This window comes from Purpureocillium lilacinum, assembly GCF_023168085.1.
Source record: "Purpureocillium lilacinum CBS 284.36 DNA, scaffold_6, whole genome shotgun sequence".
Taxonomy (NCBI): domain Eukaryota; kingdom Fungi; phylum Ascomycota; class Sordariomycetes; order Hypocreales; family Ophiocordycipitaceae; genus Purpureocillium; species Purpureocillium lilacinum.
The window spans coordinates 2,491,964-2,516,309 of NW_027072116.1; the positions used below are offsets into that span (position 1 = coordinate 2,491,964).

General features: G+C 60.7%; 2 protein-coding genes across 2 annotated transcripts; both read right to left on the reverse strand.

The window, feature by feature from the left end:
- Positions 1 to 767: 767 nt before the first annotated feature.
- Positions 768 to 2,120, reverse strand: PLICBS_008654 (uncharacterized protein; the record flags this gene model as incomplete). Its single annotated transcript, XM_018324889.1, has 3 exons — positions 768 to 1,585; positions 1,689 to 1,862; positions 2,015 to 2,120. The coding sequence occupies 3 exons, from the start codon at positions 2,118 to 2,120 to the stop codon at positions 768 to 770; spliced, it is 1,098 nt and encodes a 365-aa protein (XP_018176283.1).
- A 1,965-nt stretch (positions 2,121 to 4,085) lies between these two features.
- Positions 4,086 to 5,085, reverse strand: PLICBS_008655 (uncharacterized protein; the record flags this gene model as incomplete). Its single annotated transcript, XM_018324888.1, has 3 exons — positions 4,086 to 4,572; positions 4,626 to 4,847; positions 4,922 to 5,085. 3 exons carry the CDS (start codon positions 5,083 to 5,085, stop codon positions 4,086 to 4,088), a joined length of 873 nt encoding a protein of 290 aa, XP_018176282.1.
- Between the last annotated feature and the right edge of the window lie 19,261 nt (positions 5,086 to 24,346).

Here is a 24,346-nt window from a genome sequence, read left to right on the forward strand (position 1 = left end):
TTTTTGTGTCGTCTTCTTCTTCCTCTTCTTCTTCTTCTTCTCCTTGTTCCTCCCGGAGTCCGCGTGCACGGGCAGGGGGGGTATCATGGTTGGTTGGTTTGTCGTCGATGTGTGTCCCCGACGATAAAAGTAAGGTGTTCTCCTCTTCTTTTCTCTTCCCTCTTCCTTCTCGCTGTGCGTGTGCGCGGCGTGGAGAAGAAGAACGGTGAGAAACGGAAAAGGAACCGAAAACGGGAAATGACAAAACCAGAAAGGAAAAAGAGACCGCGTCGTCTGTTGCGCGGCTGCGTCGTCCAGGAGAGCGCAAGAAAGAGCCTCTGCCGAGCAGGACGGTCCGCGGTTCAAGTCAACAGGTCTGAACGAAGGCACCGGCGCGGGCCAGACACGAGCAGTGTCATCCATCCATCCGCGCGTGTGCCCAAATCCTCATCGATCCACCAACGCCGATGCGCGCGCGCAAAGAAAAAAATCACAGAGCGCACGTCTAGCAGTCTTTTGCTCTGACCATTCCCCTTTTCCCAGGGGTTGTTGAGCTTGCTGCTGCTGCAAAATGAAAAAGGAAAAGTGCCCGCGAAGAAGAAAAAGCCGAGACGAATGCGCGGCGGGCTGAGACAAAAGAAAGAGAAAAAAGAAGAAAAAACGGCGAGTGTACTGGGCCGCTATACCAGGCCATGTAGAAAAGGGGGCGACGAGGAAGCAATGAGTCGCAAGTCGTGATTGTGGACATTCGGCCGACGTGTCCAAGTTCCGAGTGGAAAAGCCCGGAATTAGTACTCGCCGTCCTCGAAGTCGTCGTTAATATAGGGCATGGCAGGGTAGGTGAAGCTGCCGCCGGGGCGGGCCATCGAGGTCATGCACACGTCCGAGCCGTTGCGAGAAAAGGCCGCCGGGAGAGCAGGAGCGCCGCCTCCGCCGCCGCCAGTGTAAGCGGGAGCAGCGCTGTGGCCCATGGCGGTCGCGTTGCCAGGATTGCCGGCGCCGTTGCCGGTGCCAAAGGGGCCGAACATGGACTTGCGCTCGACCGACGGAGCGGCAGGCTGGACGGGAGTGTGGTGGTGGTAGCTGGTGCGCTCGATCGGGGTGGGCGACTCGCTGTCTTGGAGCTGCGCCGCGACGCTGGCGATCGTAACGTTGGCCTTTTGCGCAGCTCGGCGGGGCGTCACGTTCTTCTGGCCCGTGACGCCGAGTCCTCCTCCGGCGGCGGTGGCCATGGTGTTGGCGTTGGCGGCCATCATGGCGGAGGAGGAGACGGTCTTGGTGCGCTTCGAGGGCGTCTGGTCGCGCTCGCTGTAGTTGCTGTCCTCGGCGGCCGTGCCCTCGTCGTCGCTCGACTCCTGCTTGAGATCGATGCGGCGCTTGCGGGCGGTGCCCGTGCCGGAGCGGCGCGACGAGGTGGGCGTGGTGAAGGCGGACCGGGACGGGGTGGTGGCGGCCGAGGAGGAGGGCATGGTGCTGAGGTTGAGGCAGCTGGCGGCGTCGCCGTTCGCCGCGACGGTCTGGCGGAGCGTCTCGGCGTCCTTCTTGATGCCGCGGAACTGGAACTGCATGCCGTCGGCGGTCGACTGGCCAAAGTACTTGGCAATGTCTGCAAAAAGGGTGGTTCAGTTAGCACAAAACAGTCCTCGCCCAAGCCTCGTGGTCTAAAGAATGCAATGCAAGAATAAAGTAATGCAAATAGCTTGGCGTACTGGTCTTGTCCACGCGTTCCTGGGCGTCGGGAAGGTCATCGGGCAGCCCCATGTTCTTCATGTCGAAGCCCTGCTTGCGCGCCTCGCGGATGATGACGGACTGGGCGCGATAGCGGCGGAAACGGTGGTTGAGTGCAAAGTCTGTCATGTCCGAGCCATAACATGCGACGATTTCTGGGACGAAGGATTAGCCTTCGTCCCTGGTTGAATCGTCGAACATGAAACGGCTCGGCTCAGAGACGGAGGAAACGATATGGGCTTGAGGGAAAGCGCGGGAGACGGGGGGAGGATGGGGAGGGTTTGGGGAGGGTTCGAGATCGACTTACCCTTGTAGTTCCACTTGACGTCCGGGTGGGCGGCCACGATGGCGCGGACCATACGGGCCTGGGCCTCGTAGGTCTTGTAGTTGGCTTTGGAGTTTGCGGGCGCCATCTCGTCGTATAGTCTCTGTCGGATTGAGCGGTCAGTTGCGACGACGACCCGAAGCAGCTGCGCCCTCCGGCCCAAAGGCCGATGGTGCGACGAGCCGAGAGGATCGGGCATTCTGAAGTACCTGAAGGCTCTAGGATCAAGCGAGCTTATGGGAAGTAACGAAGTCAAGGTAATAGAGGTTGAGCCTTGGCCGATGGCTTTGATAAATCGAAGTTGGGCTGATGCGCAGGCGGATGGGATGTGATGCGAGGGCGATGTGATGATGTGGAGAGGAAACGGTTGGAGGTGAAAGGGTGAAGCTTCACGAATTGAACAAGAGGAAGGTTGCAAACGGTGGGGCTTTATATAGGTCCGCGCAGCTGCGAGAGTTGAGTTGTGCGCGGAGTTGAACAGCTGCCAGCAGTTGAACAGGCGAGGTGGTTGCCAACCAGGCGACGGGCTCGGTGGGTGTTTCTAGAACGGTGCCGCCGCAAAAGGTGCAAACGCGAAGGAGATAGTAGGAAATCCTGATAACTTGGCGCAGCTGTATGCTCGCGTAAATGAAGTGGCAGGAAGGGGAGGAGAGGTGTCTGCGGGCGAGAGCGGCTTGATGCGTAGTAGTGAATGGAGGTTGGCGAAGTGGTGATGAGTGCGGCGATGAGCTTGCGTGGGCTGAAGCTGAAGCTGATAGGGGTTGTCTGGATTAGTCTTCAGAGGGTATCAAGACCCGTTGCAAGCAGGTACTGTTTGGCCACAGCAGTATGCGTCGGCAGAGATGAGCCTTGAGTCGCCCGGCAGTCAGTTGGAGTTTGTTGAAGTCGCACGGCTCGAGTTGCAAGATTGTTGAAGAAGGTCGAAAGCCGTGTCCGCAGAACCAAGGAAAGAGAGCTGCTCGCAAACGCACCTTGGCAACCAGATCCATCGACCGAGTTACAATCTCGAGTCTGGCACTCAGAAACAGATTGCCAAAGCCGGCGCTATATGCCGTGCGGCTCAGCAAGATGCGGCTCTGCTACCCGCCGCAGCGCCCGTGAATCGTACACACAGCTGCCACACACCAGTCTGCCAGCTCACAGCAACCGCTACCAGAAACGAATTCAACACAGAAAGCTTTGCGGCTCTTCAGCAACAAAGAAAAAGGGCAAAACTTCGTGCGGGCTCGACACCTCGCAGACGCTGGCCAAGGTTCGTCGTATGGGCGTTTCGTCGTGGGGGACAGAAAGGACGTTGCCCTGTTGCTGGGCCGACAAAAGGGGACCCCCTAGCCGAGATAAAATGTATACGAGTACGTATATTCGCGACAGCGGGAGGCTTCGTTTGGGGAATAGTGCAATCGAACCCAGTGGGCTTCGACGGTGGCGGATGGCTGCAAAGATGTGGATAGCAGTTGGAGAGAAAGACAGGCAGACAGGCAACAGTGCAATGCAGCCGTCGTCGTGGGTTGGAAAGTCGGTGGCTGGGTTTCTCCTGATCCCTGGCGGCATCTGGTGCCAGTGAGATGGCCTGCGACTTTGCTTTGCCTGCCGCTCCGCGACGTCACGCTTCTAGCTAGGCGGGCGGTGCGAGAAAAAAAAATTATTCCAATCATTGTACATCGTGTTATTTGATTATGATATTAACCCAACGCCTTGGTCCCCGGTGCGCTCTGCACAGCGAGGCTGCGTGCGGTGTTGGCGGGTACCGCTCTATCACGACTTAACGCTCGTCGCAGGCCCAGCGAGGCTCGCCCCTCCATCCGCCTGCCTCTGCTCGGAGCGCTCAAGGCACGCGACATCATCATCACCACATGAAAATCCTGGGTGCATGGCCCATGGCCCATGGGCCTCGCTGCCGCTGAATGCATGTCCTGGTTCAATCCAACTCCAGCAGCCGTAAACGAGCAAGCCCAGCAGCGTCACCGTCGCACACGGGCATGCAGCAGGGCATTCTGGCATCGGCGGCCCCGTGGCCCTTCAGCCAGCTCAGCGTCATCCGCAGCGCGGCGCTCTAGTCCACCTCGGAGTCGCTGAACAGACCTGGCCGCCGCGACGGCGACAGGCTCCGGCTGTGCGGCCGGTTGTGGCCCGGCTTGTATGCGCTCGACCACTGGCCCTCTTCCATCGGGTGCTCCTTGATCATCTCCTCCTCGCCGTCTCCGTACATCAAGTATTGTACACCCAGCAGGCAGTCGCACGCCGCCTGGAACAGTCCGCACACTTTAAAGGCCACCGGGATCTCCGTCGTCGCCGTGAAGAACCAAAAGACCTTCATGGCGTCGCCACCGATCCACGCGATCAGCAGCGACAGCCGAAAGCCCTTGCACGACTTGGACTGCGAGTTGGCGAGCAGCTGCGGGATCGGCAGCGTCGCCTCGACCGAGAGGCCGATATATCCGATCAGCACCGAGTACGTCGAGTACAACGGGGGCAAGGGTGCGAGGACCAGTTCGCATACGACAAGACCGGCGAGTAGATAGACGAGGAACTGCCAGTACCTTTTGCCATGTCAGTTCATGCTGTGCAAAGGAACAAACGCGGCGTCACTCACGGCTTGTGCGACCGCCACTGCCAGAAGCTGTATGGCCGCTGGCCGGCGAAGAAGCCATCCTGCTGCACCCCGGAGAACGGCAGGCTGCCCTCGCCTCCCTTAGTTGACGGCGCGGGTCTGTGATCGAGTGCTATCTTGAGCAGAACGAGTTGCATCGCCACCATGATGAGTGACTGCACTAGCAAGCTCGTATCGAACCGGGCGCCGGGCCAGTAAAAGATTCTGCGAGAATACGAGCGTCAGCCAGCGAGTTCCCCCACCGAGTCTCGCCGTCGCAAGCCAAGGCGCGCGCATACCTGAAGAAGGAGGCGATGAGCATGATTAGAGGGATGTCGAGAGAAAAGCCGGCGCTCGACTTGGTGCGGTGCATCGACAGCGCCTGGTCGCCGTACGAGATGATGGGCGACATGATGATGAAGAACGGGGCAATATAGCCCGTGCAGTTGGTGAGCCAGCTCATCGTGGGCGATTAAGCACCTGCAACTGCTTTCCTTGGATTGAATGCCGAGCGGGAGACGGAGGCTGGCGGGATGCCGTGCAACGACGCGGCGAACCCAAGCGGCGGACGAGGACCAGGAGGACCGAGAAGGCAAGAAACGCTGACGATATCCTAAACTTTTCCACAGCCTATCGCATCGAGGCCATTCGCAAGCGTTCGCGGCGGGTTGTTTAAACGAATGAGTTGGATCGAGCGCACGCAACCGCAGTGCAATGCCAGGGACCGACGCGACCGGAAACGGCGGGAGATGACGATGGTGTTGGAAAAATTGCCGGTGCTGGAATGGATTCTGTTGAGCGAGACGCGCCCGAGGCGGCGAGTGGATGGATGGAGGCGCCGGCGTCAGCGAAAGGGGGGGGAGCCAGCTGGCCAGCCGGGCGCCCAGTAGCCCAGCGCCAGCTCCTCAGCCAGTGCCAGGTCCAGCCTTACTGGGCCTTGGCTTTTTTTTCGCTCCTTTCCACTGCAGGGGCTGAGCAAGTGCCTGTGCCGTGTGTCCGCTGCGCCAAAGATCTGGTACCTGGGACTTGGCGGGCCCCCCCGCGGCACTGCCAAGTAACGCCAGCTAGTGCCTGGCCGTGCCCGCTTCTGCCCAATCAGGGAAGGGTCTCACGCGACCACCCAGCCTGGGCAAGGCGAGTGCTGGCAAAAGCCAGGCATGCCAGGCCAGAGAATGGAAGGAAGGAGCCACCACCAGTGCACCACCCCTGCCTGCCGGCCCTTCCATCCTTCTGTGCGACTTCTGGCACCTCCCGTCACTTCTGCAGTGCTGCCGAATCAGGAAGTCGCGTGTCTGTCTCAGACCTGCGTCTCGTCGGCCCTCAAACCAAGGCTTGACATGACACTTTGTCTTCTTCGCCCTCTCACCCCACGTAAGACTGTACTGCCCGTACCGTACAGGCATACGTGTTTGGCGTTGCCCTTTCTCGCATTTCGCGTCCGCGTCTGTCCTCTTGCCGCCGTGCAACATGACATATCAACTCTCGACAACCACCGATACTCCGTCAACCCACCACAAACGTACCGTTTGAGCCGTGCCCTCCCACCAAGTGAGTTCTCCTGTCACATTTCCATCTTTGCATTGCCGGTATGTCTTGACATGCTTCGTTACTACACGTATCCTGTATCTCGTTACTAACTGGCAACTAGAAGAAAGTTGCCGGTTATCGGGACTCTGAAAGTCTGAATCGCAATCCACCTGCAACCACAATGGGGAACGCCAGCTTCCGTTCTTCGCGAATCCCCAATGACCCGCTCCATGCCAAACACCATTGACAATGGCATCAAGCCTTTTCTACAGCTTGTATGCTGAGATCGCCAGTCCATCATAATGCACTCGCGTCACCAGTGGCCCTGCAACCACCGTGCCAGGCAAATGCACACGTCACTGCTTTACATATGTCGACGGCAAGAATTTGCTGGCCCTTTGATGCACTGGAGATGCAATATCAGCTCAAGTTGCACCGTCGGCGATTGCACTGCGGCTACACTAACCGATGACGCCTCGAGCCGGCCTCCCTTTACGTACGAGACTCCTGGAGCTCATAGCGTCGCTGCTTATTTGAAACCGGCCCATTGGTTCTCGAGACTCGGCGGACATTGGGTCGTCAAGCATCTCAGGCCCCGTCGGAAGCCCAGGCACCAGCACCGTACTTGGATGATCGCTCACGGTCCGGAATCGAATAGTCGCTGCTCCTGCCCAGAGGTCCCGTCCAGCACAAGACGCTAATACATGAAGAGAGGTCTTAGCCCCCCCCCCCATCTCCGCGACCAAGCCCGTTGTTTAGAGTTACTCGGACTCATGCTCAGTTGAAAGCAACCATTTGCCAACATTCAGAAAGCGTCCAACTGCGACTCCAAAGTGGCCGGTATCTCCGCGCACCATGTATGCCTTCGAGGGTTACCACTGGTACTCATAGCCCCAGGATATTGCACGCCCAGGGTTCACCATTCGAAGCAATCCCGCCACGTATAACTCCCAGGCAGCTCCTCGATCGTGGTGGGGAGCCGAAAGGCGGCGTCCCGTGATATGTCCTCACCGGACTGCCGGCGAGGCCTTCATTCTGCTCTCAAGGGAACGCGCCTGCTACGCAAGAGTGTGTTTCCTGCGGCGAAAGAGCCGCTCTCAATCATGCTCAACTGGAACAAACACTGTTGAACAGGTCGGGGATCCCGGGTTCGAGTTATCGCACGTCCGGCGGTGGGCCTTAGGATATTCCCGGTTCCTTCAGAACGCTCCGCCTACCCAGCTGCCGTCAGGAGACGCACAGCTTCTTTGGCTCTGTGACTATGGACACTTGGATTCGCAAGTCCAGTCCATGGAGTCTCATGTTTGCAAGCAGCGTTACTATCGCCATGGTGCCTTCTTTTCCGCTGATCCGTCGCAGTCCTTCATTATGATGTGTCGTCTCTCCTGGAAAGGTTTCCCGGAACGCACATACGGCTCTCCTACGGCACTCGTTTGACATCGGACGCATTTGAGCCCGTTGGGTAAAGCCCTCGGTGGAATGAAACATGACCGCAGTCGTTACCGACCTCGCATTGTGGGACTGAGAATCTTTGTGAATTGAGGGACTTCAATCGCCATTGCCATCGACTACTGTCTTCCACTTCAAATGGCCGTCATTTCCTGCTCCTCACTGGATGGCATACATGCTACACTTTAGCCATGGTAACTATCCAGGAGCCTTCCAGGACTCTATTGCTGAACGGTTTCGAGACAAGATTCGACCTCGTCTTAGGCTCGGTTGCGCCTACCATGAAACAACGCTTGCCAAGTCATTCATTTCTTCAATCTGTCCTGCTATCGGACGCCATCTGGTAGAGCTGCCCTCCATGGTCCTTGCGGTGGCAGCGCAGCACCGCACTTGACAATTGCCCGAAGTTTTACGCGGTCATCTAGTGCTCATATCAGTTTGAACCTTAACCTGGGTTCTCGCCAGTTCATATTTCTTTCACAGCAGTCGTGCGCGATCAAGAGCATCTACGTCGCAAGGACGAGCTGGTTCATCCGATGCGAGACAAATGCTGGCAGATGCTGGCAGACAAGTCCACAAATCCTGCGGTTGCGATTCCACAAATCAATACGACATCCATCAGGGCCTCTGTGCAGCTTGTTCATTCAAACAGACGTGCGCCAGTGGCTTGAGGTGCGGCATCGCGGTAGCCATCTGTGACAACACTCAAGCAAGCGACACTGTGCATCTTAGTTACAATCTAGGAAGCCCGGTCAGGTTCTTGCACAAAACGCAACACACTCATCGTACATGCGCCAGTCCAACGGCTTGCTGAGCTTCTTTCTGTACCCTCTCCTGGTCTCTTTCCGGGTCTCGTTCTCTCTTCTATCCTCTGGTCTAGAGCCCTCTGTGGTTGCGGTTGCGCGCGGACTACCCTATACCCAATTGTGACGCCGGCACGGACGGCCAGGCCTCGAAGGTTACGACTATTCCCACGCTGTCGCTCGTACACGACAGGCCACTAGGAATCGATCCGGAGTGTCTGCTCTCAGTGCCCGCCTAACGATGGTGGTCGTATTCCGTCGAATGAGCACGTCCCGTGGCATCGTGCCGTCTGCTTATCTCGCGATAGCGACCGCTTGAATTGTCAAGCAGAGCCCAAGTTCACAAGCTTGACAATACAACGAGGCAGTTCACAAGTGAGCACTACCGGTACTCGCCGTCACATTCACGGGAGCTGGGTCGTCTCGGTCTTGCAAGGTCCACCCCCATCAACCTGGTCGGTCCGACTCCAGGTTGAAGAATCACAAGGCTGGGCGATTCGACCTGGTCAACGGTCAGCCGTCTGCAAAGAGGCGGGCCGAAGTCCCACATGCCCAGGCAGGGCCGCTGGAGACTGCTGAAGACCAAGTGATTCCGCTTCGGCCCCCTCTCCGGCCCCGCGCCCGAAGACTGCAGTTGCACAGATCGGCGGATGGATCCAGATCCAGAGCGACTCGACGCCCACGGAGTGGCAATAATATGGCGCTGCGCTGTACGAGTACGGTACGGTACTCCGTGCAAAGAGGCCAGAATCCACAGGCCGTTGGGCTAATGTTGTAGCGTCTGCCCGGTGGCTGGCCCGGCGCTGCCTCGAGACTATTCAATGCGAATCGCGCGGCTCTTCGCTGCGATTCAGAGTTAGCGGTCCATGCGCTGAAACCGCGTATACGGACACTCCCGTCCGAAGCGGGCTGGCGCACAGACGGCCCCTGGGCGTAGTGTCGGAAAAAAAAAGAGAGAGGAAGCCAAGACGTCAAGGCAAGTGTCAAAAGCACCGGCGATGGGAGAAGCCAAATGGGGTTTCTAACCTGGAGAGGCACAAAGGACTTTGACGATCGGGACGAGGACCTGACGGCGTGCAGCGGCCGTGGTGACATCGCATGGTGTTCGGCCCGCCAACAAAACGGGGCGCATTCTGCAAGTCTGCGTGCTGCTTGTGGGCCAACACGCCGGCCAACGGGCGGCAGGCCATTGCCACGCCAGGACGCATCTCCATCCTTTCGTGGAACTCTGCACCGAGATGAGATGGCGTCTTCGTTTGGGAAGCGCGGAGAAAGAGGCAGTCGAGAGTCGAAACGGCGGCTCGCAAGCCACCCCCGGTGGCATCTGCTCAGGGCATGGAGAAAAGGCGGGCCAACCGGCCGAGACGCCTGCTAACCTCAGTGCTAGCAGCAGCCAGGTCCCTCCGTGGATGCTGTGCCGTGCTGGACCCCTACTAGGGCGTGTCAAATCCACGCTCTAGTTGGGCTGATATGCACGAGTGACATATAGGCCCAGCATGCCAGAGCGCCACGGCCGCCGCCGGCGTTGCTCTGGCGCCTCCATGTGCCGTCCGTTCATCTCTGGTGGCAGCGGTGTTGCATTCACACTGGCTCATTACGCAGCGAGACCGACGACCGTTGTTGGTCCTCCCTGCCGGCCGTTGGACATGGAGCGCGTCCATCCATGATCCATCCGTCCGCTGCGCTGCGCTGACTGGGCGCGTGCACGCACTCGACGTCGGCCATGGTCGCACACGCCCCCGGTCGGCCAGGGCAGGCGGCGGCGCGAGGACGAGTCGCCGGCAGACACGTTCGTCGCACACTCGATCCTCCTCGATGCTACCTACGGCACTGTACGGTACGGTACTGTACGGACTACTGGAACAGTAGACGACACGGCATCAGCAGCAGTAGCAGCAGGACCAGCAGCAGGACCAGCAGACAGGCAGCCACGGCGGCGAGCCAATGCTGGCGATCCCTGCTGCATGCGTGCCAGTGTGGTCGTGTGCAGCAAACCGTGCCAAATGCCGCCTGATGCCGAGATTGTGTAGAACAAGAGCCGCGAGGCCCCCAGCCAGTCACTCCTCAATCTCTGGGGGAGCACGGACGCCGCCGCCAGTGACGTGGCCCAGATTAGCTCTGGACCTGGCCACGGCAAATCGGTTGCGGCCGGGACGGCCTCTGGTGAGACAATTCCTTGCATTGCCCTCTCGTGGCGGGCGCGGCTTGATGCTCGGGAGAGGCTGACGATGGAGGCGGCCGTTTCCCTCGTTGGCCCCTTGCATTGGACCTCGTTCCGATCCCTCCACTAACCTAGCCTCGCGCGTGCCTCTGTCCCTGCACCCGTCGTCAGAATGATACGATCAGACGGAGAGAAGACTCCTCGAATTCTCCCAAGCGAGATGAGCAGCGGCATGTCGGTACCGGAGCCGGCGCGAGGGACGCGCGTGGCAAGGCAGGGTATGCAAGAGCTTTGAGGCACAGGCCACACAACCCCGGCCTGCCAGAACCCTCCAGTTCGTCCCCGACCGGCTCGGGCTGCTCCAACGCCCCGAGGCCATGACATATGAAGTACGGGCAGCAGCAAGTCGCTCAGTCACCGCTCGTATCCAACAGTGCAGTACTTAGTCGGACATGGTTGCGAAGGCGCTCTTCGGTAGCGAAACAAACAGAGGCCAGACCGGCCGAGACCAACCAGGCGCCCCCGACGGCGCAGGCAACCGCGCAGGCAACGGCCACCTCATCACAGCTCCTTTGAGGCGGAGGCCATTCTTCTCGCGGGAGCCTGTTGCTGACGTTGGACGCAACGTCTCCTCAAGAGGAAGGTAACTGCCAGGTCCCGACAGTCTGGGTCGTGGAACAGGTTTTGAGCAACTTGGTCTCGGTGCGCGACGCGCGGTGCATGAGTGGGCAGCGAAGCGAGCCGCCGAGTCTGGACGGGCACACGGAGAGCCAGAAGGTTGGAGGGATGGCTGGATGGCTGGCTGGCTGGACGGGATGGATGGCATGGCATGGCATGGCATGGCACGACACGGGGGGAGGGATAATACCAAGACACTTGCGCGTGTGTGCATGCGTCGAGGCGGTCCGGCCAACAACAGCCACGGCCTGTCCCCTGGTTCCGTGGCCGTCAGTCGTCGTCGTCGTTGCGATGCGCTGCATTAGTCGGCATGTTGGTTTGCCCTTGGCCCCTTTTAGCAACAATCAAAAGTGCGCCTGCCGAAGGGGTCGAGTCGAGTGTGGCGGGATTCGCCTTGCACGATGCACGCCTCGCCGCCGTGGTCGGTGACAGGACCGGCCCGCGGGAGAGCCCTCGGGATGGCCCAGGGGCGCATGCGCGCGTGGGCATGGTTCCCTGCACGCCTTCGATCAGGGGACCACCGGGGCGAGTTAGTAACCTGACGTTAGTTGCCAACGTCGTCCCTGACGTGCCTATCCCATGCCATGCCATCCCAATCCTGGCCGTGTCGTGAGCTGTCGTGCAGGGAGGAGGAGGAGGAGGAGGAGGTAACCGACCGACCCGAGGGGCCTGGCAGGGAAGAGAAGGGAAGGGAAGGGAACGGGGACTTGTTCGGACATGGCAGGGATGAGGAGGGATCACACAATAGCAGGTGCAGTACTGTAACACGAACGAACACCCAAGGAAAGGGAACGGAGGGCAGGCCCCCCCCCCAAAAAAAAGAAGGCTCCGTGGCAAGGGAGGATGAATACCGGCCGCGTGTGTGCCTGCTCCGGAGGTTGCCCCATTGTGAATAGCCGGGCGGCCGGTGGGCGGTAAAACCGGGCCGGGTTGGCTAATAACACATGCTGCGTACGTGCAGCACCTACATACGACAGCTGGCAACGCGCGCAACGAGGCATCATACATATCAGGTAGGTACCGGCAGGCTTCAAGGTGCACTTTGTTGTACATGCGGAAAACTTCCACGTGCAGTACAGTACTGTAGAATGGAACGTACATTTTACCGTGCCGTCGTCTCTCGCTCGGGGCCTTGCTTCCCCGAGCCATGTTTTACAAATGCTCATCTAATTACGGGTCCGGATACTGTGCACCGGGGGGGAGCAGGCCGCTCATCGCACAAACAACTACGTCGTTATGGGCTCATGTCAAGATTGGCGCCGCCCGGGTGAACAAACAAGGCCCCACGGAAGGGGGAAGAGCGGGCGGACGAGTTGGCCGTTCTCCGCAATCCTCCGGGTTTGGCGGCTTGTCCGCGCGCCGTGGCTGCGGAAGAGCCGTCCGTCCGTGTGTCTGACTCTGTGGTGTATCCGGGGGAGAGACGTTGTGGGCGCGCCCGGGCCAGATTTGATCTGAAATCATCTCAGTCAAATCCCGCTTCCTCCTGCTCCTTGGCCATCTCCGTTGCCCGCCTGCCAACCCCCACCCCCCGTCCGTGCTCGTTTCATCAAGAAGATTTGGAAAAGGAAGAGACACACGGATAGGCAAAGAGAGAAAGAGGAAGGCAGACAGGGAGGGAGGGAAACAGAGAAAATGTCCCGTCGGGCTCGGCATCTGGTCCCTGCTTTTGGCCCCCCCCTTCGCGCGTGCCCATGTGCCGTGCCCGCGTGGCCCTCCTCGGTTGTTGGTGATGGGAATTCCATCGAAGGGAAGGTGGACGGGGGGTGCAGAGAAGTCGATAATGACAGCTCCCTCCCCCACCCGATCCTGGTGCTTACATACCTACATCGCGTCGCGGGTCACCTGGCGATGATGGACGAGTTGACGTGAAAAAGAAATAGAGGGAAACTTTCCTGGGGCGACGCAACGTTCGTCCCACCGCCTCGTGGGTGACGCCGCCGGCTTGCTTGGCTTGGCCCCAGACCAGCATGGCAAGAGGACGGTACGTGTATGGCTGCTCCCCCGGCCTGGCGCCTAGTCAGCCCTCGCAACAAAGCGGACGCCCAGCCGAGAAGAGAGGTGAGCGATATCCGCAAAGTCCGCAAAGGAAACAAACAACTCATGCTCCTCGCCAGCGCGACTAACGTGCTTGGCTCCAGGGCTCGCCCCGGGCTGGGATCCCGGGTCCCAGAAGCGAGTTGATGAGGGGCGTTTGCGAACAAAGGACAAGGGGCAGGGCAGCCTTGCTCGCCACAGTGTGTTTCTTCGGGGCGAGAACGAAACAGGCGCGGTGCAGTGCTAGCCGCCAGCTGGCTCCCCTTTCCCATTACAAGTTTAGCAACGGCATGGGGGAGCTGGCTTGGCTCTCAGCACTTGCGCGGCAGAGGGACAAGGATTGAAGGGGGAGGGGGGACCCCGGAGGCGTCTAAGCCGAAGCGCCCGAGTCCAAGATCCTTCGCTCCGATTACACAAGAGCTGCAGGGTGTCTATCAGCCCAAGGGTGGCTGGCTGGTCTTGATGCTGCGCCGTCTGGCGAGCGGCAGCAACGGGTAATGCTTGCGCGGCGCGAGGCACCGAGAGGGCTTGTTGTTTTTTGGGCCTCCGTCTCCCTCTGGCAGACGATGAACAGGCAGGTAGGTCGCCCTGCCAAAGCCGATGACTGAAGACGCAGATGAAAAGTGACATGTGGAGTTTGCGCATTCCGTGCTGCCGGGCTCTGTACGTACGTACTTTGGTATCACCTAACCGGGCTCATGGCCCCCCGTGGCGGGATAGGAATCGGATGGGGGTCAGCCAAGACCACGACCGCCCAGCCTGTGTGCGTGTGTGCAGCAGGGACTTCGTAAATGCAAACCGCGAGTGATGGCACTAGCAGCTGGCGCGAGGCGTGGCGTGGCAGACGATGGGGAGAGGCGGAGGAGGAGGGACAAAGGACGGTGGTGGCATTCCCGGGTGATTAGTTGATTGGCGAGCTGAGGCGTCGTTCCAACGGGCCGTCTCCAGACCACACGTCAGTTCGGCTCGGGTGGGATGGCCATGGCGCCGAGAGCGCTCGAGGGGTTGGCGCGCGTGTGCGCGTGGTGCCGACTGGCGGGGGACGAGGTGGAGGGCACCCGCGGGGACGGGCATGTTGCGATAGACGAGGTGCCTGATGCACTGACTGATGTTGGAGCGCTCGACGTTAGGCGCACGAGTCAACGGGGGGCGAGGAGGGCAAGATAGCGACCCATCGTGGATGCCCGTCCCGAATTCGCCGAAGGTGAGGCGAGTGGGACGCGGGCCCCGGTGACGAATGTGGGCTTTGGATGAGGAATACCCAGCCCGGGTTGTGCGATAGCGAGAACTATGGGCTCGATGGGGGTGGTGGCATCACCCGTCAGCCAGCACAGAATGTTAGCAGATACGATGTACGAGCCGGTCGACCCCGATGGAGACGAACGGACGGGGGGGTCCATGGGTGACATGAGTGACATGAATGACATGATGCTGCTGCTGTCGTTCTGCGGCAGGCGAAGGCAGGTAGGTGCCTCAATTCCCGCCCGTCCTCGGCCCTTGTCGTACGGACGGCACCGTAAAGTACCGCCTCGTCCAAGACAGTCAAGAGCCGTCCGTCTGGTCTGGCAGAGGGACCCGCCAGGAACGTGGAGATCTCAGATGGAGGCGGACAGCGGCCTTGACAGCCTGCGTCCGCGGGCCTAGGGCCCGGAGTCGTGTGGTTGCATCGGCCCATCTCGCACCCCGAAGTGCGAGGAGGAAGAAGCCAGAGAAGCACAAGCCGCCCAGCCACAGTCGCTTTGCATACGCCCCTCCCCCTCCCCCTGTCCCGCTCCCCTTCCTTCGACGGCGGCGGAGGCGGCGGCGAGCAAAAGCAGCCACATCGTCGTTTTCCGCGTGCCGGGCGAGCGTTGGCTCAGTTCCCCCAGCCGGCAGCAGACGCTCACGCCCTGCTCCTCCCACCCCCTCCCATCCCTCCAGTCTCTTGCTCCGGCCGGCCCTCCACAGTCCACAGCGGCAACCATGGAGCGCCGTCAGCAGAAGGCTCGGCCATTGTCCCTGATTCTGCGTAGCGTTGCCAGGCCCAAGCCGTTGCCCAGAGCCTCGAATGCGCGTATTCACTGGCGAGTGGCGCGCCGCCATCGCGGCTAATCAGCCGTAAGCAACCACACCCTGCTGGAATCCCGTCAATCAGACCATCTGGAGCCGACAGCCGGACCGCCCCTTCCATTGGTCGACATACGAGCCGCCCGGGATCTTGATTCTTGAAGCTCCCTCAAGCTCCTTGTCGTGCGTGGTGGCTCGTGCAGGGAGGAGGAGGCTAGCTGATCTGGCCTGGTGACATCAACGTCCTCGCTTTCGGTCCGCCTCGTTGCTGGTATAGCTCGTTGTCGATGACGCCCGTACAGCCATCGGCCTGATCTGGTCGAGGCGATGCGCTTGCTCGCTTGCGCCGGCGCCCGCCTGTGGCCCCTGCGCGGCGAGACCTGCGACTCGCAGCCCAAGCCCCCCCTTTCCCTTGGCCGGACGGTAGTGAGAGCACTGCAGAAGGGCCGAGATGTTCGATTGAGTGAAGACATGGCGATTCCCTCCTGTGCACGGCCTCTACTCCTTCTAAAGTCGGTCGGAGCCCCCCGCCGGGCCGGCGGGCGCAGACTGACAGACATCAATCGGGTGCGACGACGACAAGCGGACGAAAAGAAAAACTCATGCCGGCAGTACAGTACCAGCACCGCCCGTGGCTGGCTGGCTGCTGAGCGTTACGGCAGTTGCCCCCTACGTACCGAGACCGAGATTGGGTCAGGGTCCCTCTCGTTATGGGGAGGAGGGCTGGTCGCTGCCGGTCCGTCTCCTGCGTCAGAGGCGATGTCACCCCGGGAGGGTCTGCAAGCCGTGGCTGTGGCTCATCAGCAGCTTTTCTTCAGTGGCACAGCCGTCCGTGAGTCCACCCCCGCGAGCGCGTAATACTTGAACCGTCCGCTTGTAGTGCGGTCCGTTGGGCAGGCATCCTGATCCTTCGCAGGGCCACCGGTTCAAGAGGCCAAGACGAAAAGACCTCTCGTCCTTGCATGGCTCCAGGGATGCCACGAGGACAAGTCGCCTTCCTTCGCCTCGCCCCCAATGCAGCAGGAGCAGAGAAGGCCAGGCGAAACCGAAGAGAACATTTGCGCCCGGCTCTGACCTAATGACCCCCAACCATGAACCCCCTTGGCCTGTGCGTGGGCCAGCCCGACTTGGGCCAGCCCGACTCGACGCCCTCGACCCGCGGGGTTTTTTGGTCTCGTTCCCTTCCCGTTGAAGCTTGGTTCGCCGCAGCCATATGTAATTTAAAGGGTGAACGAGGCGCCTCCCTCTGGCAAGGCAGGGTCCCCGTGGATGCCGCGACTCAAGCTCCAGTTCCAGATACGACGACATGGCGTCGGCGTGGGGTGCAATGGCTGGCGGTCGCACCGCCAGTTCAGCACGCACACGGTGGATGGCTTCGTCCCGCGGAATCCTCAGCGCCAGCCCGCCGACAGATCGTCATCGCGCCGGGACACGCGCAAATTGTAGGAGCAGTGCCGCTGCAGGTGATGCTGCTCTGAGATCAAGCTGCGACGATCCCCCGACTGCGACTCAACCTTTTTTTTCTGCTCGGCCGTGGTTGGACCGCCTGAAGCCGACGATGACGACGGCTGTTGCGCAGATCCAACCGAGGGGACCCAGCCAGTCCAGCGCCTCGCTTGGTGAGACTTGGGCATATCGCCCTAGCGGCACTTGGATTGGGAAGGTGCCGAGCTGCATGGGGTTTCTGTTCTGCGTCCTCGGGCGTGTCGTGTCCTGTCTGCTCCGCAACTGTGGCGGCGTCTGGAAGCTGTCCCTGTCCTCTTCAATGTGCCCACCCCGCGGCGTGCGGAATCCACCTCCCCTTGCGCAGTGGGTTGAAGTTCCCTGGCCCGGGCAACTCTTTGGGGGAACGGCCTCTGCTTGGCTCTGCAAGCACGGCGCTTTCGCCCCCCGTCGCAGACAGAGAGACCACATGCCGCTGCTGTTGCCACGCATGACCCTGTCGATGTCGCCCGCGTCCTTCGATATGAGAGGATACCAACCACGCGGTTCGCCGTCATCACCGTCGGTGTTGCCTTTGCTCATTAATAATGAAAAAGAACCTTTGTTTCGCAGGGTGGTCCTTCAATTGTTGAAGCGGCACGGCAGCGTCGGTGCGCCATGGACCAAACAGGAAACCCGTCTGGCCGCCCCCCCGGCTGCGGTCCCTACGAGCCATGTTGGTGCGAGTAAGTGCCCTCTGTGCGCTTGGCTGTGCCTCTTCACTGGTTCTCTTTGGCGAGCCCGGCGGGCCAGGGCCCCGACATTGCGGAATTCCAGTCTCTCACCCCGCTGTGAGTTACGGAGTCCGTACGTAGCTGTACGCCCCGAGTGCAGCCAGCTGCCGCATCGTGCCTGGTAGAAGAGCCGCCGTGGAGCAAGATTGGCCGTCTTTGCTGGCGGCAGTGGCCACTTACACCACACTGGACCTCACTTCGGCGACATTCATGTCGTTGTGCTGAGTCGCGTCACTGGCTGTCGCTCGGCGCCGCCAGTCAGCCCACCAGCTGGCGATGCTCGGCATGTGTCTTCTCGCCGAGGGCACGGAGTCGACGGGCAGCACCCATCCGGCCAAGCCCCCCCCCCGTGGGACACGGGACAAGACCCGAAAGCCACCAGACTCGCTACCCCATGGCGGAGTAATCTCTGGTGTGTGGGAAAGCTTGCCCCTTCTCCGCCTCGTGATTTTGGCAAATAAACGCATGACAGATACCGAATTCTGCCATCATGAATCGTTCGATGCCGGGCCGAGTGCCAGGTCCTGGCGGTGGCTGCGGTTCCGCCGAGCGCCACATTCGATAGAACTGGTTCGTGGCTTCAGGCCTCGACAGAGTCCAGAAATTCCGCACCGGCTGATCACGACAGCCTGTGGTATGCATGGCATCAGGGACCTGGCCCAGCGAGCCTGCCGGCAATAAGCCGGTGCCTGGAGCTGTCCGAGACAGTTTTGTTCAGCGTTCATGGTTCGTGGAATCCCTTACTGCCGGCCACCCGAACCCGAGCGCATCACAACTGCCTCTCGACAACTTCGTGGGGGCGATTGACAGCTCCCATCTCCCGTGGTGCCAAGATTAGAGCGGGCACCCAAAGGTAAAAAAGGGATCCTGATGCGAGGTGTTGAGATAGTGGCGCGGCTAGTCGCAGGGGCGTTGGATTCAGCCTCCGAGCCGCCGCGGCACATTGACAGGCGCGAGAGGCTGGGGCCTGGGCCTTTTCCCACTGTCATTTCAACTCATGTTCGATACGGAGTGTTTTGCCAATGGTGGCTAGGATGTCGACGATGGTGGTTCGCCAGCCCTCCGGTCCTTGTTGGTGCACCCGCACGGCACAGTGCTCCAAGGTCCTTCTCGAGGTAACGTTCAATATCCAGAAGACCAAAGTGCGCGCGCCAGTGCCCTGGACCGGCGATTGCCCAACTCGGACACGGGGCCGCGCCGGGAGCAGCGCGTGTATCACATGCCTCTCGGTCGACCAAGGGGCCACCGGAGACATCTTGACCATCGATCAAATGCGTGAGTCCCGGACTGCCCTGCTCCCCATGCGTTGCGCTGCGAGCGATCAGACATGAAAGGGCCTGGCCTGCACAGGTCTGCCGCCGATGTGGCGGAGACGGGGTGGGAGCCCGGCCACCACTCGCGCGCCTGTGCAACCTCCCCCAAGAGTGCCGATCGACAGACTGACAGACGAGGCATGTGTGTTGAGTGCCGAGCCTAGACCCATTGGAGACTCGCTTGGGCGCCTGAGATGAAGATGTGACATGTCTGGAGCCGGCAGCGACACTGATCTCCAGCAACGACGGGACCATGGTTCCTGGAGACGTACGAGCGCGTCTCCGTGTCTGCTGCTCCCGACTCCGCAACAATGCAACAGATCGTTGTGCCAGAGTTCCGACATGCCGCGTGTGTCTGCCTCCCCAGGCCGCGACCGATGCCACGCCGACGAGGGGCGCTACAGTGACCTCCGGCTCCCCGCTGATTCGTTACCGACGGCTTGTTTCGACCCTCACCTTGCACGCAGCCTTTTCGCTGTGATTACCACATACGGCTCGAGGCGCATGCACCAGGAGCCGTCGGCTAGGTTGCGTGCTGTGCATTCTGCCCGTACGAGGAGCCCTTCCCTTGTGGTGGTGATTCCAATCCCAGCGACTGGTGCAGGCGGGCGCAGGAGGAACAGCGCCTACTGCTGCTGAGCATGTATTGTGCATCCCCAACCAAGCATGCATGTATTCTCCGCCCTGGGGGGCAAGACAGAAGCAGAGCCCCAGCAGCGCTGTCGGCAGACGTGAAAGGTTAACGTCGCGTGAACAGTTGCTTTCTTGACTGCCGAGTGGCCTGTCCATGCGGCTTCATGCCGCGCCGAAACCTTCTCTCGACGTCGTCTCGGACCAAGCCCACCTTCCGGGACCGAGGCGGCCACTGACGGGAGCGAAGGGGTTGCGGCAGGGCATTGCGTGAAAGCCACCTGGAGCATGTCAGACTTTGGCCCGGGGGCGTCCGGTCAGCACCAACACGGCGTGTCCCGAGTGGGCGCTCCTCGCCGGTTCTCGCGTCCAGCCCGTGCAAGAGACCACGTTACACACACTTTTCCCCGACGATCCCCGGTACATGGGATCTCAGTGCACAGGTCGCTTCAAGGGCCAGCCGCCTTCGTTGCCTCACCTCACCGTTCGACAGCTTCTCCCTAAAAATAGACCCTGGTCATCCCATCCTTGTGTGACGAGCGATCCGTCAGGCAAGCTGTTGGACATCACGTCCTTCATCAAAGTGCTCAATTTGTCCCATGGCATGCGTCTTGAGCAACGCAGCTCCTCGGTCGTTGTGTCGCGGGCCAACCTGCCATTTCGCCGGGGACTCGATTCGAATTTCTGATGACGCCCAGATGACCATCGCAGAGCGTCTCTTTTAGCCCTCCGTCGCTGCTCGTTGGACCGTGTCCCTCGCCCAACTTTCGTTTTGCGAGATGGGACAGAGCCAGTCTCGGGACCTCATGATTTTTCAGCCGTTTTGCGACAACCTTTCTCCATACCGATTTGTGGACTTTCTCTACAGCAGCCTGTCCTGGCTTGCCCGGTTCCGCACCAGACGCTGCTTGGCCATCCTGGCGCCGCCAATTGGCCGGGGCTAGTGAACCATGGATGGTCCGGAGATGGGTCTGTATCGGGCAACGGATGACCGGGGGGTTTTTTGTCTCAAACCGTGGGCCGGCCAAGCCCGCGCCAAAGTTGCCATGCTCAGCATCACATCAGTGGGGCTGCTCCTCGATAGTCAAGAGCTGAGATGCCCTCGCGAAGACACGAAGGCTCCTCGGCCGAGAAGGCATCAGCCAGCCTGGTTACCGGGCAAGGGAACGGTCAGCAATTGCCCTGGTGCTTTCTTTGGCCCCGTCTCGCGCTTGCCCGATGGATCCTCTGGTGTGCTTGCTGGCGGCGTGTGCTTGGACAGTGCATGTTTTGTTTGATGCCTCTTGTGCACTTAGGCGCAGGAGCCGCTGGCTCGGCCTCATTTCCAAGGGTCCATGTTGGCACAACGGGATGGCCGCCCGTGAGTTCCGACGACCCATGAGCCGCTGAATCTGCAAACGTGTGAGGGCCGTGATGAAGAGTTTCAGGTCGCTCCGCGGTCAAACTGAACTCGCCGATCTTATTATGGCATGCCGAGCCCATTGTTGCGCCCTCGGGACTGCAGCGGCAGTCGACTCCCGTGGCGCAACGCAAGAAAAGTCGGGCACCAGTCGGCATTCTGGCTTTGGCACAGTCAGGTGGCACTGACGCCAGCCCCAGATTGCCAGGTCCCAAATTTATCCGCCACATGCCGTTAGGTGCCGCGGCTTTTGGAGGTGCGTCTTCAGCCACATGGGCCGGGGCTCGGCCCTCGAGGCCCGGCGGCTGGTGGATCAGAGGGCGTGCTCCGTTGCGCCGCTGTCCGGAGTACGTCGTGCATGCCTCGCGATCCAGATACATCTCGCGAACGAACGGAGACGAAGCCTTGTGTCCAGATGCCGGCGACGCATTGCCGGCAGCGCGTGCGAAGGCGGCCTTGTTTTGCCCGCACTCGTACAAGCTGGCAGACGGATCACTGCCGGCGGATGGCATGGATGGGTGTCCACCCCCACCGGCTCTGGCTTTTCGATAACCGGACCCTTCTGGAGTGTGTGGGGAGTGGTTGGTCCCATCCTGTGCGCCGAGGGACTGTGCTTCGCACCCCGGCAGGCAGGGCAGGGCCACTGCCTGAACCATCCGACGGACCTGACGTAACGTGTCGGTAGTCGCCTAAGGCTTGTCGGCTCCAGAGGCACTCGGCCGTCGCATCAGCACCTCTCTTTGCCTCCGATTGGGCTGCTCCGACATACCTCCTGCGACAACTGACCCAATGATAGCCTTGTCCCCGCCGGTCGGAGCTCTCGTGATAGCACGTCGCGCAACTGCCTCGTCGCAATCGCTGGGCCAGCATCGCGTCAAAAGCGCGACACCCAGATCATCCAAGGGGAGCACAAGAGTGCCTCTGCCATGTCGCCACAACCAAGGCAGGTGTGCAGCATCCTGGATGCCCAGGTGCTCATGCTCCCCACACGCTCGCCGCGGGGTGCAGCGCTGGCAATGAGGCGACGTCTGCCTGTCGGATCCGAGCCCCCGCGGCTTCGGAAATCTCAAAACTGGTTCCATCTCCCGCTGAAGGCCACTCCACAAAAACCACAATTTGTTCGATCAGGCCTCCTCGCCACACCCAGACATTGCCCGTGGATCAGGGGTGCCTGGCGGCAGACGGTCTGGCGGGTTGCAGGGAGGATCCGGCGGCACCTTGGCGGCAAACTCGTCCCCAGAAATGTCGCTGCAGCAAAGAAAAGTCCGTTCAGATCAGTTTGGACAGCCCCCCACGACGAAGCCTTTGACAGGGGGTGCCTCTCACCATCAGAGGGATGGAGACGCTGGAGCCACTACCGTGGCCCCAGGGATCAGGGCCGGCCCCTGGCGCGTCATCCGCAGCACCTGGCAGTCAGCAGCATCGTCCCCTCGTCCAGGGGCGTCAGATAGTTCGACGCACGCGGCCCAATCTGGGAATCTGGAAAACGGTAAGCGAGGTTGTTGCCGACTCAGGTCGAGCATGGTCAGGGCCCTGTCTGGCTCGCCAGAGGGTCCTCTACATTCCGCAAGAGCCACCAGCGCTGAGCATGTACCGAGCTGTGCACAGGCCTCGTTCATCATGGAATTGCCGTGCCCTCTTCGACTCGGACACCGCAGCCTCTTGGTTGGGACCCTCGGCGACTCGAAAATAGTTCCGGTTCGAGCCAAATTCTGCTTCACAGTCCCGCCGCGGGCAATCGCATGTCGCGTGCCGTCGTTGGTTTAGCCTCTCAGCGACGACCTTGGCATCGAACCACGCTGGCAGCATGTCTCCTGGCGACGGAGACGATCAGCGGATTTTCCGTGCGTTGCTGCGCCTTGGTGCTGCCCTTCTTGGGCTGGGACCGACTTGTTGCCAGCCGGAGAGGCGCCCCGCCCTACACCCCGGAAGCTTTTGCCGTACCGAGGGCATGTGTAGGTTCTGACGGTGCCGTGCTGCACTACATACAGGTACCGGACCCGTGCGTGTTGCTGCATGTATGAATGTACGTACGAGGGGCCGCCCGGCCTCTCCAGCAAAGGTACCTGACAGCTTGCTGGGAAATGTCGTCGAGCAATCGATGTAACAACCGCGACTCGAACAGGAGCGCGCGCCGTGGTTCAACGCAGCTGCATGGTGGTCGCCGTCGTCCCCCTTCCCTCCACCGCGGGCCTTTTCGTGTGTCGTGCCCGCAGCTGTGACCTAATCGCTGTGCCGCCTCGCAGGCCACGGTCCGCTGCGAGTGCAACCGTGATCCCAGAGGGCCGGATGACCTGCCGAACGTATCCTGCTAGCGCTCCGAATACCCTGTCTCCGTGGTCAGACACCTGGACCCTTGTAGCCCTTCCGCCGGCGGCCCATGACTTCAGTCTTTGTCGCAAGAGGCAGGCCACCGGGTACTTTTGGCCCGTCTCACAAGACGCGCGCTCCCGAGGTACTTGGCCAAGCCACAGGCCAAGCAGTGTGGGAATGCCGCCTGGAACTGAATCCAAGGCCAACGTGAACTCTGTGCCTAAATCAGCAGCTGGCGAATCCGCGCCAATTCCGCCCCCTTCGATGGCCACCTCCCCGATCGTCTGCTCTTTGCCTGCCGAATAAGCGCCCCGTGCATGCTGCCAGCCCCGGAGCACACACTTGCACGTCGGCAGCCGGCGACTCGCCAGGGACCCTCACTTCCTGGCACTCGCGGCCTGGAAGAGACAGCCCAAAGGGCTCGAGGCCGAATGGCACCGGCTCGGCGACCGCCCAGCACGGTCTCATGGCCCGTTCGCCTCTTGCCACCACCACAATGTTAATCAGTGTCGGGTCCTTGGGCAAAAGTGATAGTTTAGTCCAATCGTCAACGATCGCTTGCTGCCCGCCACCGAATGCCCGAGGGGCCGCTGTGCGCTGTGCGCTCCCGTCAGGCGGCGTCTGTCTGCATACGCCTGTCTCTTTTTGGCCTCCACGTCCCTCTGGCGGGCTGCGGCGAGTCAGAAATCGTTTCGTCAGTCCTGCGCGCGACTGTCGCGTAGATCTGGCAAAGCGAAGCCACCGAGTGTGTACCCGCCCCAGAGAGTCGCCGCCCTCATGAGATGGAATGCGTTTGTGCGGCTGGAAAGGTCGAGCCACCCCTCCTGGGGCCAGCCCCACGCCCCCTTCGTTAGACCTGGTCGTCGCTTCGTCCTTCGCCGACCGGGGTCCCGTCGAACACCTTCGAGCACACCCCCCCTCCCCCCCCCACACCATCCGGGAGTGTCTTGTCACCCGTCGTTAAGCCAACACCCACCAAATAAATGGCCGTTGTATCAATCCCACTTGAAGTCGCCCATTTCGTGTATGCCGTCGCTGCCGACAAGCCACCATCTTTGAAGCGCTTCTAGCGTCCGGATGTCATCTCATGGAGACAGGGGGCGCCACTGAGGGTAAATGCACGTGTTCTGCAGCCACCAGCCCAGGCGGTACTCG